The 16,011-nt window shown below is 40.1% G+C and overlaps 1 protein-coding gene across 1 annotated transcript in view; it reads left to right on the top strand.

Annotated features, from left to right (window-relative positions):
• Nucleotides 1–16,011, top strand: part of RB195_022872 (uncharacterized protein) — a gene marked incomplete at both ends in the record, with an annotated part of 64,471 nt that overhangs the window by 41,390 nt on the left and 7,070 nt on the right. Inside the window, 6 exons of the mRNA XM_064210112.1 lie at nucleotides 1,042–1,191; nucleotides 1,259–1,427; nucleotides 7,563–7,666; nucleotides 8,166–8,292; nucleotides 8,349–8,471; nucleotides 8,540–8,628. Of these exons, the coding sequence (XP_064065993.1) occupies nucleotides 1,042–1,191; nucleotides 1,259–1,427; nucleotides 7,563–7,666; nucleotides 8,166–8,292; nucleotides 8,349–8,471; nucleotides 8,540–8,628 (762 nt within the window). The remainder of the gene's footprint in view (nucleotides 1–1,041; nucleotides 1,192–1,258; nucleotides 1,428–7,562; nucleotides 7,667–8,165; nucleotides 8,293–8,348; nucleotides 8,472–8,539; nucleotides 8,629–16,011) is intronic.

Below are 16,011 nucleotides of genomic sequence, written 5' to 3'. Positions count from 1 at the left end.
CATTTGTACCGCTCTGTGACCTATACCCGCCTGATATTCTGTGTGTAGATCAAATTATCTATGTCGTCGCTGGTGATCTACACGCAGTAATACTCATTCGCTGGTACACTGAGTGACAACTGTGTGCCACCAGCCGCGCCACGTCCGCTGGAAGAACACGTAAGACTAATTTCAATGTAGATAGGTTTCTGTTTTCACTGCCCTGAACCATTATCGAAGCACTGACCCAGGGCAGTGTGGCATCACGGGATAAACGTAGCATTGCTCCAGTCATCCTCTATTTAGGCCTCTAAAGACGGCGAAAAAGCCGAAACGTCAGGCAAATAAAGAGTTCCATCTTAAAACATCGCAGGCACGCTATCACAAAACATTGCTTGGAATTTTCTTTATTCTTTCTTACTACAGCACTAAGACCTTGTGACGTCTCCATGTTCATGAAGTTTGTTTTTGCCATGAGCATATGTAGGACATGTAAATTACGTTCTCACCACATGCAAGAATACGAAACCCAAGCTAGAAGAGCGGAAATCCTAACACGCATCCTCGAAAGACAGCGTATGACTAAACTGACAAAGTTGGTGTTTCAATGGGCAAATATAGACTTTGGTGTATAGGTTAAAAGTATGAGCGTGACCCTGCTCAATTCCCCTAATCGTCTTGAAAAACGGCATGGTTAACTTTCCCCCTACCGAGGTACGTTGGAACGTTCCACCTTCGTGCATTCTGCGGTTCACTCAGCACCCTATTAATTGGTTTTACTTGGATGACCCATTGAAGTCTTTTTGAAACAAACGCTGTTTTTCTGGATGATTAGAGGAGAATGAGCGGTGCTGCGCTCATACTCGTAATCTATTATACACTACGAACCTTATACTTGTCCACAGAGACTCTAACATGTTCAATTCTGTGTGTCCAAGTACATTCTACCGCTACGCGCTACCTTTGAGTACGTTCTTCCCCTGAATCAATATACTACATAGTGTTACATGACATTTTCATTAGTGTTGATATATTGTTACAGTTGATGTTAGTTTAATTCAGGTGACGTTCAAGATTGTGCCATCATATCGCTCTGCTCCACCCGCTTGTGAGATTTTTGTTCGTGCTCAGTTCGACTACGATCCTTGTGAGGATGATTTAATCCCTTGCCCACAAGCAGGTGTTCCTTTCAAGACTGGTGACATACTTCAAGTGAGCCGAAAAAAACTTCATATATCATGAGCTATCATGAACATGAAGAGAACATTTGGTTGTTTAGGTGATTTCGAAAGACGACCACAATTGGTGGCAAGCAAGATTTATATCGAATTTTCCATCGTTTGGAACCTCATCGGTGGTATCTGGCAATGTAGCTGGTTTGATTCCCTCTCCAGAACTACAAGAGTGGAGAACCGCTTGCCTTGCCATGGAACGGGCAAAGGATCATTGTGAGATAATTTACATGACTTTGAGAGAGATGAGGGAGGGAGGGGGGCACTCTGACGCATCCAAATCGAACTGCTTCCCTACTGTATTTGGTGCGATTACCTGAGGCGATCCGTGGCGGGAACTTCCATGTGCCAGTACTGTACCTGCAGTCAGGGCGCGAAGAAGGTTCTCGTCGTTAAACCATTCCATTTGCTTAATGGGTGCCGTTAACTTCCTGACTCTTCGCTACTTCACTCAGATTATTGATTGCCACTTGGCCGAAGCTTCCATCGAAGTCAAAGGAGGAATTCTGCGAATGGCTCGCTGATCGTGGATTGCTGTGAAAAGAGCGACTTGGTCCCAATTGTGGAAGTCCCGTTAAAGTCGCGAAGCAGACGAATGTGAACAGCCTTCAAAAAGGCTAACCCAACGGCCCTTTTTAGGGCCACCAACTTGCCTATACAGATCGAAAATGTGCGAATAAAAGTTGTTGCATGCATGCTTAGTGTTCGTAGATTGTTATTTAATTCATTTTCAATTCTTTTTTTCTTTGGAAGTAACACATGATATAACTTAGTTATTTATTTCTCGTAAACTTGCTCGGAGTGAAACGTAGTTGGGGATGGCCACTCAGTGGCGCCCTTGTTTCTGGAAGTAAATAACTAAATCAGTCGGGCCCTAAGACCTAAGCATTAGTCTTAGAGGATCTATGACATGTAAGCTAAAGTTACTAAGAGAAAAAAGTAAGACAAATCGTCCAGGAGGGCGCCACTGAGTGACCTCCACAACTACATTTTTCCATTGTTTAAAAATTTGGTGAAGTTAAAACAGTAGTACTTCCAGCTCTGTCTTCCTGTTTACTTAGTAGCTTCAACTTACATGTCGTGGATCCTCTAAGACCGTTGCTTAGGTCTCCCGGACTGGCTCAGCTACTCAATCGTGCTCCGTGACCTTTTTCGCGCTCTGAGTGCAGGTGCGGTGGAAGTTCCCGCCACGAATCGCCTCAGATAATCGCACCAAATACAGTAGGAAAGCAGTTCGATTTTTGTGCGTCAGAGTGCCCCCCCACGACATTTTGCCCTAGCTTTTATTCAGTTTTTTAGCACAAAAACCAGTTTATGTCACTATTGAATGTAAGTTGGCCATGTGATCAAGAGTCTTTTTTTTTCTTGAAAACTTCACAAAATCACAACAAACCCAGTATTTTGAGTTCTGTGAGCCGTTTTCGTTTAAAATCTTTCCGAAGAAGCATTGTACATTATAGTATATACAGAAGCTCCTCTATTCAAAAAATCCCAGCTTTCACCCACAACTTCCACACATAAGAAGAATAAAGTAGAATAATAAGTATATGATTATATCACGCTTACATATGGAAGTAAATTAAGATGGAATGTAGTGCCACCTAAAATGATGAATAATGACTGACGAACATTTCGAATTACGAATGATTGCTCCGAGGGTAATTCCTTCGTAAGTAGTAGTTTTTAGAGCCCCACCTGACCACGTAACATTAGATCGGGTCGATCACCAAGCACGAATTAACTGCCAAGAAGGTTTTGCTGTGTGTTTGACAGGATTGGAAGGAAATCATCTACTATGTACTCCTCCCATCGGTACAAGTACTCAATTCGGATCTCGCTGTCGACAACTTATCGGATTGAAGCAGTGGATCGGTCGGATTTGACCAATAGGAAAAGTGTTGTGTTCCAACAAGATAACGTTAGGCCGCACACAAGTTTAACGACGCGTCAGAAACTCCGAGAGCTTGGATGAGTGGTTCTACCGCATCCGTCGTATTGTCCAGACCTGGCACCAAGCACCCATCACTTTTTTATGCATTTGCAAAATTTTCTTGATAGTACAAAACTGGCCTCAAGAGAGGCTTGTGAAAATGAGGGGTCAAATTTCTTGTCAGTAAGGACGAGAATTTCTTCAATTGCGGAATTATGAAATTGTCATCAGAATGACAAAAGTTATACAACAAAACAGTGCATATTCGGTCTAAATCGCTTAGTCCTAACTGCTGATTTCATCGTCGAAGTAAAGCGAAAAAACGCTCAGAACTTGTTATTTCACGTAATATTATATTGACTCTGACATGACCAATTATGGCCAATGAAGAGATTTTCAACAATTTTCATTATTCTTTTAACTTGAAAACTTGAAAATGATGCCAATCTGTTCTCATGCTTTCAAAAGAACGAGATCCCTCATGGCGATAACACTGTTAACATCTGAAATATTTATGGCTCAAGTTAATAAGAGTGGAAACACGAACCATACTCTAGCATAGAAAGGACACGTGCTGTTAATGTTAGCAATGGTAACGTAATTGGAACTTTTTTTCTCGTCTGTTTGTTTAAGGGATTGTGTAAAGGTGTGCGGAGGTTTTTTCTCTTTGTATTTATTAATCGGTTTTGTTCCGCACACGGTTTTCAAGGATGGCAACGAAAACGCATGTTCGCAAATTCTAGGGGCAGAAACCTCGAATGCAGGACTCGAGGACTCAGCTTGACGATGCAGCTCTTTAAATCCGATTGAATGATGTAATGAATACGTGTAAATAGATGTGAGAGTGGGAGCCGGTGTTCCAGCCCTCCTCATTTTAGGATGGTTGGCGAGGTGAACCCTACACCTGAACTGTCCGGTCACCACGAGAGGATCGAGAATAAAGAAAAGGGATAGAGCAATTGAGGTATTGGAAGATGTAATCCAATGGTGCGAAATAAGGAATCAATGTTTTGAAGGAGTCATCTACGAACAGAGCGGGGATATGCAGTCAACGCGTGTTTCTCACTTCTTGCAAAAATTCAGGGAATTGAACAGTTCCGTTCTCCGTTTGGGGGAAAAATCGTCAAACAGTGAAAGGTGTATGGAAATGAAATAGATTGTGACGAATTATACAGAATGCAACCTATTTAATATGATTTCGTTTTCGCTGAGAAAGTCGGAAGATGGGTATGAAAAATCGAGGGCTCAGTTTTGAACCTATAAATTTGTTGTGAAAGAAGCTGACAAAGAAAGGACAGTACATAACATACATAGGAGAGGAGATTTCTTGCAAAACTTTATCAAACCTGTCTTTTCATCTTGTCATCTAAAGTGAAGTAAATGGACCTGAAAACGACTGAGACTGTGGAGACTGAAAACGTCGAGATTTGCGTGTTTTGTGCTTCCTCTTCTGCCTATTCGAAACGAACAGGCAAGTTCTGCATATAAAAAAAAAATCAATTCCTCAGTGTAGAAAGTATATAACATGTTAGAGGAATTTTTTCTTATTGGAGATGAAGGGGGTGGAACACACTCAGCTGTAAATTATCTTGCTACACACTCAAAGACATGATGGAGGAGCGTCCAGGGTGAAGCAAGTCAACGGCAACGTGCTCTTTCCCCCTCTTCTAGGAGAAGTTGTCCCCAAGTTTTAACAAGCCATGCAGGAGGAATTATAGGGAGGATATACCCGTCATTATATTGATAGGTTTTCATTTTAGCAAGTCATTTATAAAAAAAAAAAAACATTTTTTCAGATGTTAAAAACGACTCTTTTGTGCTTAGACCGTATTTTCACAGCCCAATTAGGTCCCCTTTATATAGAGTATAGAACGTTAAGGCAGCTATGTACCCTCCACTGTATTGTTAGATTTTCAGAGAACTGAGTTATTTATGACCAAAGTTGCTAATGGAGGTTGCAGTACAATCAGTGGGTTTCTGCAACTGTAAACATCTTTCAGTCTGGTTTTTCGGCGAATACTTGAAGCAAATCCTATAATTTTAACGTATAGTACAGTTAATTCGGACTGGGTTTGGTGATATCTAGAATAGTAATCCATAGTAATCTATATACAAGTGCTCCTCGTGACGAATCTTCACGCCGTAGTTCTCGCTGCCGTTGCTCCTTTTCGAATACGTGATCACACCGCTGCCATAAAATTGAATTTTGTATTCTGGAAACTCCTAACTAACAACGGCAATTCCCTTTTAATCCTATCGTATATTATGAACCCTTCTCTGAATAACGACGTTTTATTATAGAGCTAAAATTCAATTGATTTCAGTACTTTTTAGTATTTTAGTACCGATTCCTTGTTGATAGGCACCATGATACCTTTCTATGTTGTCTACCTTTATTTATAGAGGCGAACAATTTTTTTCGACATCGAGTTCCCAAACATCACATTCTTCTGTTACGTTGTTAAAGTGAATGCTACGAAACTTGCACCATCTCAAACTCCTTAGAAATCTCTTATATCTATGTGATTTGTTATCTAGAGACAGACTACTAGGTTCCTTGCAGCAGTCTCAAAATCCTTGTAGTATTAGGTATCTTGCAGCGGTCTGTCTTCTCTCTCAGGAAACGTAGTAGAACGCAGAAACGTCGGAACGTCGGAGAAACGTCAGAACGCATGAAACACGGTGCGATTGCGTAAGCAGTTATGCTCGAAGCAGTGCGGTGGAGTGCAGCGGTTAGGATTGAGAAGGACCCTTGCTACCACAGTTCATTGCTGCAGTTCGCGATGGTCCCACTTCGATTCCAACCGCTATCTCAGATTAAATTCTCAAGGAACATTTCTCTTAACACTCAAACGTCATGTTATAAGCTGTGACACCGTCTTGCTGAAGCCACATGCTCGAAAGCCACGGCAGCTATTTTGGGACGCAGAAGGGTCTCCAACATTTTAGCATGCCACAGTTACCATTGCAACATCTTCCTCAAACGAGGATGAGCCGATCACACCATTTTTTAAAACTTTATGAATAAGATAGCATTCCTTGTATTTTCGGAAATAGTTAGCTTTTTTTATTTGTATTTCATTCATTTTTTACAGCGCATTGAAATGTGAAAGATCATTATGCCCCACCCTGTGTTTGGGGTATTACCGTTGGTTCAGCACACAATATTGTCGGTCATGCGTTACTATTCAGAAAAAAGTATGAAGAGTTGGAATCTGCGGTGTACGAATGACTACAGTCGAAACCACAAGCATTCTCATACATCCATCCAGTTCCGAAACGACAAGACCCATGTATTGAACGTCACTGGAGTACTTCGAGAGCTAACACATGATAACTAATTTTTCTCAGGCCTTTAGAGTGCTATGGTGGTAGAGTTTAAAAAATGTCGTCGACAGTTCTCGCACAGGCACAACGGTATAATTCCATAAATGATATCTGCCTTGGGGGCCTAAAATATAATCATCACTATTGACCGTTGGATCACATCACCTCTCGTTTCTTAGTACACCTCTGCTATCCACGCTATCCACAATAGAAAAAACTTCTGCTTACATTCTGCAGCACGCAGAATTAGGGGATTTTCCCTAAACTGACTCCTGCTGCATTTGTTGTCATTGTTTGTAAGAGTGCCTTTCTAGCGCCTTTCTGCCAAATCAATAATCCTCGCAATTTCTTATTGAAGACTGTAGAATCCAGAAAGTAAGAGTCGTCTTACAGTAAAGGATTTGTAACGATTTACTTCGTACTGACCTCTCGGAATTCAATCCATTAACATTAACTTAACACTTTTCACATAGTTTCAGAGAATGAGGATTGACTAGATTTTTTTTTTGTATTTTTCTTAAATTTATTTCTTAATATGTATTTCTTTTGAAAAAGCAAAACACAGCTTCTTTGAAATGCAAGGACTGTTGAGTCCAAATGCTGGTTTGAGATGGATGCGTGACAGCGGAGCATTAAAACCAAATTTTGCGCAAAAGACCTTTTTGTTGGAAAAAATCGAAGCAGCACGCATCACTGCTTTTCTTTCTGTGAGGGATACTCTTATTTTTGCGCGTTATGGTCCTGTATTATTGCTACCCAATAAAACCTTTGATCTCTTGTCTCATATCACATACATGTATACTTGCACCATACTACTACTATACGCACTACACGTGTATACTATAGATACACAGCAAACCATACCATACATGCGCACCGCTCACTTCAGAATGAAAGAAAAGGCGTGTTGCCTTTTTCGGGCCTCTTTAGATTGTTGATTGGATAATATGGATACACTTTGGATTGATGAGCTAATTTTGTGTTGCATATTCAAGTTTACATTTTCTGGTAAGACACATAATTTTCACAAAAAGTTTCCAGGACCTTCCTTTTCTGATTCTCTCTCTAGGTCACTGCAGAAACTCGTATTCCAGCTCACTGTATGTGGTTCAACAGGAAAAAAAAGTATTATACAACAAAGTACCTCCAGAAGCATTCTGCCCTATTTGACCAGTTGGATCTTGTCACATACGAAGAGGTGGGTGCTTTGAGACTTACTTGAAATGTTAAGTTCGAGAAGACGAACTTCTAGAAGGTTAGGACTAAACTCGAACTTTAAAGAGAAGAGTTAAAGAGAAGCTTGAAAGATGATTTTTTCTGCTTAGAGGAGGAAAACTACGCCATAATATTGCAGAATTACCCTCATTCATGTTACTGTGCCACGTTCGACCATTAGTAAGCAGCATCGATAGGTCGAAGAATTGATGTGCATAGAATGCATTTTGCGAACACCATCTTTCTGCAATTTACGTTCATCTTTTTATGCTTTTTTGTACATATTTCCTTTCATGCGCTGCGCATGTTATAAGCTCAGCTATAAGTGGGGTGAGGCTCCCGGCGCGTTTCTATGATTTTGAGCAGTTTTTTAAAATTTAATGTGAGTAGTTAAAACTTTCATAAAGTCACTTTAAAGCGAGATATGCAAACTGACATCATCGGATTTTAGAAAGCGAATAATCATTTCTTTTCCTTTTTAGGTGATGCGGCTGTCCCAGTATCGAAGGAAAACTCTAGTTCTGTTGGGAGCTCATGGTGTTGGGCGAAGACATATCAAGAATACACTTATCCATAGACATCCAAACAAATTTGCATATCCAATCCCGCGTAAGTGTGATTCTCATTCTGCTTTTTTTCGTTCCATTTTCACCACTTTGCCTTAGATACTACAAGGCCACCTCGAAAGGAAGAAGTTGATGGGAAGCATTATTTTTTCGTTTCTAACGATCAGATGCTTGTCGATATTCAAAACAATGAGTACTTAGAGTATGGTACTCACGAAGAAAGTTTGTTTGAAGCATCTGCTTGATGAATGCCAATTACCTGAGGAATGATATGTTTGTATTTTATTTAGGTATGTATGGGACCAAATTGGAAACAATTCGGAATATTCATAAAAGTGGTAAAGTCGCGTTACTGGATGTAGAACCGCAAGCACTAAAGGTGTGCCCCCAGTTTATGTGTCTTACCTTTTGCTTGCGTTTTTTTTTCAACCTCCGGTTTGTTTAATGAATGGAGAGATAGAAGTACCCTCCCCCAAAGCTTTAGCCCCTAAAGCTTTAGCAGTGGTTTCAGGGTGTTGAGGTGCACCAAAACTTCGGTCACTTACTTTCTGGTCTTGAATCTGAATGTACAGACTTCCGGTCGAACATTTGAATGTTCAAATAAATATCTGGGTTTTATCCGATTACTTCGAGAGTCCATTAGGTTAATAATATTATAGCGTCATGTTAGATTAACTATTTCGTCTTTATTTCACTTTTTTCCTTAATTGGCGTTAAAAAATATCTAGAGCGCTTCCTATGTCTTCTTTTCTTATGTCGCCGTATTTGTTGTTCTTCAGACTGTTCTCGCGGGAACTGTTACATGTAGAACTGCTTTCAGCTGTTGTAGAAAAGGGGCCGTTGCTTTTCTTTTGTTGGCACTTGCCCAAATCACAGTCCCATTACTCCATGTTTTCAGTATAAGGAAACTTTGCATGTTGTTGTTACGTGTTGAAAACTTGCCATTTTTCCATTTCTTTCTGCTTTCTATTTCGTCAAAATTCTTGTTTTTTTTTAATTATTAGTATAATATTACAGATTTTTTGTCAAAAAGTGATATGGTTGTGCAGGATTGTGAGAATATTGTGTACTGGAAATATTTGTTCATATTTTTTCTGGATTTGAAATTCACCTAGACCTCCTTTACTTATACGCAATCATGTCACTTTTTGATGAATTTCGTTTTTGAGGAACTTAGCTTCATAGTGAGTCGTTCATCGTTTGTGCAAAATGCCATCGTGAATCGATAGTAAAGAATCTGTGGGTTTAGCGAGTTGTTTCAAAAGAGGTTCGCCGTTACACTGGAAGTATCGCCTTCTCAGCATTCTGTCATTATGGTCGGATATCCTTTTTTTTTGTTTGAAGCGGGGTCCGTTGTCAAAATTACTTGCATCTCAAAACAACTAATTTTTCTTTCACTATACATTTCTTCTGCTGAGTAAAAAAGATACGTTCTATGTCGTCCGAATACCTTTCTACTAAGACCGCCTATTAAAGATGGTTCTGTGCACTACTTTGTTTGAGCAGAACCAAGATTGTTATGCAGCTTTATTCTGGGTAACGTTTCGGCGTCATCGCCTTTTTCAGATCCTAAAATCAAAGACATGTAATCTATCCCCTCAAACGCCTCGTCACACCTCAAGATATGAGTTAGAAAAGTAATTGCTCAAAGACAACGTTAGACAGACGGACCTAAAGTGGTCGACGATCATGATTTTACGAGTCCATCTAGGTGCTCCTTGATCCGAGTACATAATGCTCTTCCTGTTTCGCCAATGTACTCAGCCCACATAGTTGACAGGTGACCAGGTAAATAACTCCCATCCCCTTGCCTGCTTTTCGGGCATACGACACAGCTCGGTGTCTCGCAAAGTCTATCCATTGGCACGATTGCGGACTAGCTGCTTCTTCAGGTTCGTAGGTAGTATGTCCTATACTCTGACCGAGTTTTGTAGACAAACCTGTCGTAACCTCACACCCTGCATTGCTCATATCATCTAAAATATAAGGAAGGTAGAAAAGGACCTTTGTCGTGTCTTCTGCTATCTGTTGCCGGGACTGTGTTACATGACTCCGTTTTGAATTTGGAACTTTCGATGGGTACCCATTAGACTGAGCAATGTGATTTGCCATGTTCACAGATGCAATGCACCCTTGAGCCCCAGATGAAACCGCTGTCTCAAGCATGTTTTCAAGGACTGCCTTTTTGGTCATCCAGAGGTGCGTCGAATGTTATTGAACTGAAATATTTTTAGATCTCGGTTTTCGGTACCACCTTTTTTTTCCAATTTCCTCTGTACAAATGATCCTAGACACTGAGCAACGACAGCCAGTTGTCTAAGGGTTTTTCCCTTGTGAACTTAATGTACTGGGATTGTTTATTTGAGAGATCGAAGCAAGTGTCCATTTCGGCTTGCGTTAAACATATTATGCAACAATCATCTAAAAGTGCAAAAGAGATTTGCGTTCAAGTAGGAGTTTTTCTACCATAGACATGAAAGGAACGGCTAATGTAGGTGAACGTTTTTGTCTCATTGCAATGTCTCTAACCTGCCTATAGTATTCTACATAACAGCCAAAAGTCCAACCATGAATTGTAAAGGAGAATTTATCACTGTGATCTACGAGCTGGCGCCATATCAAGACCTATGCGGATTTTGACCTACGGGGTCAAATGCAAGGTGACTGTTATTAGTTACTATTAGCGGCGCAACTCAAGCAGCCGGTCCGCTAACATCGCGGCTTAACGGTTATCAAAGTGAGTGCTATTGTGGTCTGGTTCTCTGATGTTGTCTTTGAGCAGTCTCTTTGGTAAGTCACATCATGTGGTGTGACGAGGTGTTTGAGGGTATAGGTTACATGTGTTTTTGATTTTTCAAGCTCTAAAGAAGGCGATGACGCCGAAAAATAAAGCCAGAATAAATAACCAGAATAAAAGGTAATAACAATCTTGGATCTACTCAAGCAAAATAGTACACGATTCAACTCTAAAATGCCAAGATTCAAAGAAGGTCGAACGTGGGACTTAAGAAGGTTCTGTTTCCAGGAGTGCACCTTTGTGCTGACCACTGCTAAAATAACTTCTATAAAATACCTTTTGAGATCATTAATTTTTCGTCACAGCTCATTAAATTTGAAGTTCTTATAAATAAATACCACTCTAAACTTCACAGGGAGCACATTTAAACATTCACTGACCGAGGCTACTGTTTAAATACTTTGTGATTTTCATCTCAAAACTGTTCCCATTGTGCTTTCTTGTCACTAGCAATATCTAAAAGCCAGTACATCTAATCACATCATCAGTCAAAGGACGGGTATAGCGCAGTTGGCAAGAGCTTCGAAGGTTCTAATTAATGCTGAATACCTACACCAGCAATCATTTTTAATGGATGTGGAAGCTGATCAGCATTGCGAAGAACATATCAACAACAAATTATTACATCGTTTTCAATTGAATTTCCATCAAGAAATATTTTTTATTCGAAGCATGATAGCACTCAGATTGGAGCAGAGTTATACCTAATGAACTTCACCCCTTCATCATGAGCCGTTGCTTACAGGCAGTGTTGAGAAATAGTGAAAAAGTTGTTGCAAAAAAATTAAAAAGGGAAATTTTGAAGTGTGAAAAATGTGAAAACTGAGGAGACGTATAGTTGGGTTAAAACGGCATGAAGCACGGTGCAGTTGCTTAAACGGCTGCGTTGGAAGTGGCGCGGTGGAGCGTTGGGATTAAGACCTTTGCTAGCAGCACCCTTCGCTGCAGTTCACGATACTATAGGTAAGCGATTCTCCACCACTGCATTCTAGAATACTCCACTTCCATACGTTGTTTAAAGCCTGTGAAAAAAAAATTCCAAAAAAAAAAGGTTCCATCTTGCTCCGACAGTTCTCCGCTACTACCTATTTAGTACATTGTAAGTCTTTTGTGCTTTGAAAATGAAACGTTGTAAATTTGCTGAAGAATTTTAATGAGTGACAAATGGAAATGTCATTAGGACAGTCGTCGGTAGGACGGAAACCAAGAAAAACGAACTAGAAGAAGAAGCAACTTTGCTCAAATGGTGTTAAACTATTTCTGGGAAACTCAAATAAAAGTACAGCAGCTTGGAAGCATTGCTAGAAGCATATTGGCAGCGGAGGGGTGACGGCAGCAAAAACGGAAAAACGAAGAAAGAAGATTGCAGCAACGGGGAAATATAAGATATAGATTTGACGTTAATCTTTTTCATTAACTTTTCAAGGAAACGGAAAAACGTTTAAAAGCAATTTCAATAGTCGGGTAGTGTTGAAGAAATAACTAGATACAGAACTTCTCCTCACTGGATGGTCTGATCATCTCAAACTCAGGTGTGAAGAGTTCAAAAAGGGGGTAAAATTTTTATTTTTTTTCTCTTCTGAATTCCAAAAAAAAAAAAAACCTAGGTCTAAGAAAACGCAATATGGGACCTCCTGCCTTCGCCAGTCTGCTGGTCCAAATCTTCGCGAAATAGAGAAGAAAACTCGTTTTTGCAAGTAGAAATGATGATTTTAATATCACATCGTTTTCAAAAATTTGTATGTGAATTTGAAATATATTGGCCAAGGCTGAGATGGTGTGAAGATATTATGTTTAGAAGATTGTTAGTAACTTCAAGAAGAAAACATCACGAGAGATTTGTTTCATATACGAGGACTCGTCCTGCAAAACAGTCATGTTGCGTCTGCTTAGAATTTCTAGTTTTTCTTTTTGAAATTCAGTTGGGAAAATTTAAATTTCTACCTCTTTTTTTGGATTTTGAGAGGACCAGACCATCCGGAAAGGAGAAATTTTGCAATTTAGACTTCTTCGAATCCCTAAATATCCAAGTTCTTTTAAAAAATGCTTCTACATTTTCTATCTGATTTCTACTTGATCATTATGTCTGATAATTCGGGTAATGCTTAAAGCTTGAGTAAAGCAATTGCCATCTAAGATAAAAAAAGGTTAAAAAAGTTGCATTGGAACCTTTTTACAGAACAAGCATCACAAAGAAATTCTTTTAAAAATGCTTCTCAAGCTGCTGTTGTGTTGAAGTTATCAGTGATATTCTAACCGTAACACTATTCCCACAATCTGAGTTTTTTGGCATCAAATTTTATCAAACTCACGTCTGAATTGTTGAAAATGATGTAATACACGAATCGTCATCTCTTCTGTGCAGGTTTTTCGAGTTTTTTCTTCTTCGTCTGCAGAAATGTGGTCTACTGGGATTTCAAACCTGCGGGGTACCATCGTCACTTTCGAGAATTGATATTGCTCATAAGTAGTTGCTGTTGTCTCCACTAATAAACCTCGGCATGATGATGTTTCAATATTTGCTTTCTTTAGTTGAGCTGGACACGAGGTTGTAACAATCTTTTATTCTTGGCTAATGTTTCGGCGATATCGCCTTCTTCAGAGTCTGAAAGGGTTAAATCGAAAGGGACTTATCCAATCAAACGCTCTTTCCGGCCAACAAAGAAAGTCTATCAAGAATTCTCTTGTTCGCAGTTTTTGGATGAACGCCTTTAGAGGAGAATACTGGGTGGGTCGATTTCGATATGTGATTCTATCCGGTCTAAGGCTAAGTCTATTTTACAAAAGAAGTTCGACAGTCTGCATAGTAGGTCGCGTAGTGATAGTGCACGAAGAGGTCAAAAGCAGTCTGCTCTGACCTTAACTGTCGCGAAAATACTGCTGACGTGCAATCTCTGTCTGCCAACTCTCAAGTTACCATACTTGGAGGCATTTCTATATGACTGAGCATGCAATCAGCGCTAGAATTAGGACCTAGTTTTTCACCATCTCAACCTACTTCTTCCGCTGTTCTGCGCAAGATGGTACATAATATCTTCACACATAATATCTTCGAGATGTTGTTTTCTTGAAGTTATTAAAAATCTTCTAAACATACTATCTTCACACCATCTCAGCCTCTTGACTACTAGATTTCATTAAATTGACCTTCACACTCCCTTTATCGCTTTTCCACTGATGAAGAATTTCTAGAGTAACACTGTAGATGCATTAGGGTATTGTATGAATACCAGTAAATCAGCGCATTTATCACTCCCGACTACAACTCGGTTTAAAACAGAGTTACCTACCTTACCTTATGTCATGTTTTGTACCTACTAATAAAAACTCACAAATTGACCTAGGTCAGTGAGCTTCCCTTTGAAGGTCCTAAACGTTTAAGCAAAGGCTTCTCATAAGTTGGCAGGAGGCCCCACAGACAAGATCGCTTGATTCTCAAACATAGTGTTGGTACAGGTGCTGAAATTCCTACCAGCCCACCTTACGAACACTCGTATGTTTTTGGACCACTTAATCAACACATATCTTCATAACTCTCGAGTAATAGTCTTTCGATATTACCGCATTAAACACGTCTTCAATGACTCCGCTATGTAGGCAATTTTTGAGCTTTTAACTGGATATCAGAGCGCAATGAAACTATATGGCTTTTCTGTGAAACCGTTGATGGTTGTTCTGAGGAAGTCTCAAGTGGACTGTCTTTAGATGGTCTTGAAACTATTTTGCACAAATGACCAAATCTTTGTTGCTATGAGACGACGATTATTGCCAATTTTCGGCATTACTTTCATAGCTAAAATTGAGTCAGCGATCTGGGAAACACAACCTTTGCTTTATTGCCGATATATCGAGGACTGTTTCCTTGTCTGCTCCTCTCAAACAGATGGACAGTTGCATCAAGATACTAAGTGGACAGTCGGAGTATATAAAATTTGCTCGGGATAAGCCCAAAAGAGAACAGTTACTTTTCCTCAAAGTCTGGGTGCATATCAAACAGAACGCACAGGACAAAATGGTACCGCAAGTCCAGTGATAAGAATATCCTAGTTTACTAGCATAGATTCTTCTGAGGAGGTGGACCCTCCTCAGGAGAAGGCGGTCTGGTTTATGTGGTGCAGCTCAAGTGATGAGGATCCCTCCGTCAACCGTCCAAAAATGAGAGGGGTCGAAGCACTGGCTGCGATTGTGGCATGCATGTACACTACATTTCTGCTCATCCTATACAAGTCAAGAGGTCGGTATTACCAAATATGCTTTGCACAGCCAGTTTCGTTTACACTGAAAGAGAGAAAAGATAAGAATCTATTGAGCTTTTATGAAAATTGCGGTCAAGAACGGCTACAGACCAATGCGGTCTATGAGTGAAAGAGCACAAACCCAAAACAAATCTGGTAGAGAAATACCTTTTTGTATACCGTTTATTTCGATGAGGTGAGTGTTGCCATTTAGCGATGTCTGAAAAATGCTAATCTTGAACAATCTGTACATATCGTAGAGCTCCCCTAGCTATCTTAAGCAAAGGCGCATACGCAATCGCCTTTATGATCGTATTTATACTAAACCTGAGTGCAAAATATGTCCGGATAACAATGGCAGTGATTGCGTAGGTTCATGCGTTGTTCGTCTGATATCATGTATCCAGTGTGGTGATGAATAGGAGAAACAGCTAGACCGGTATGTATCCCAGTCAAAGAACACATTGACGACAAAAGGAAATCACGTGATCCCACTGCATTAGGTGGTCACAGGGTGCGGCGTTATAATGGAAAATACTTTAAAGTTAAAATCACGATGTTGGCGCGCGAACGTAGAATGGGAGGGGGGAGCGGGGGTCTACTCTGGAAGGGTTTTGGATCCACTCCCAGGGCACAAATGTGAATAGCGAAGAGGAAATCCTCTGCATTACGCGGGAATTCGTCCCCTATTTAAGGTTGATATTTGATTGCTCTAATCGCCTCACCACAG

Source organism: Necator americanus, chromosome X (assembly GCF_031761385.1).
Source record: "Necator americanus strain Aroian chromosome X, whole genome shotgun sequence".
Taxonomy (NCBI): domain Eukaryota; kingdom Metazoa; phylum Nematoda; class Chromadorea; order Rhabditida; family Ancylostomatidae; genus Necator; species Necator americanus.
This window is presented reverse-complemented; position numbering and strand designations above follow the sequence as displayed.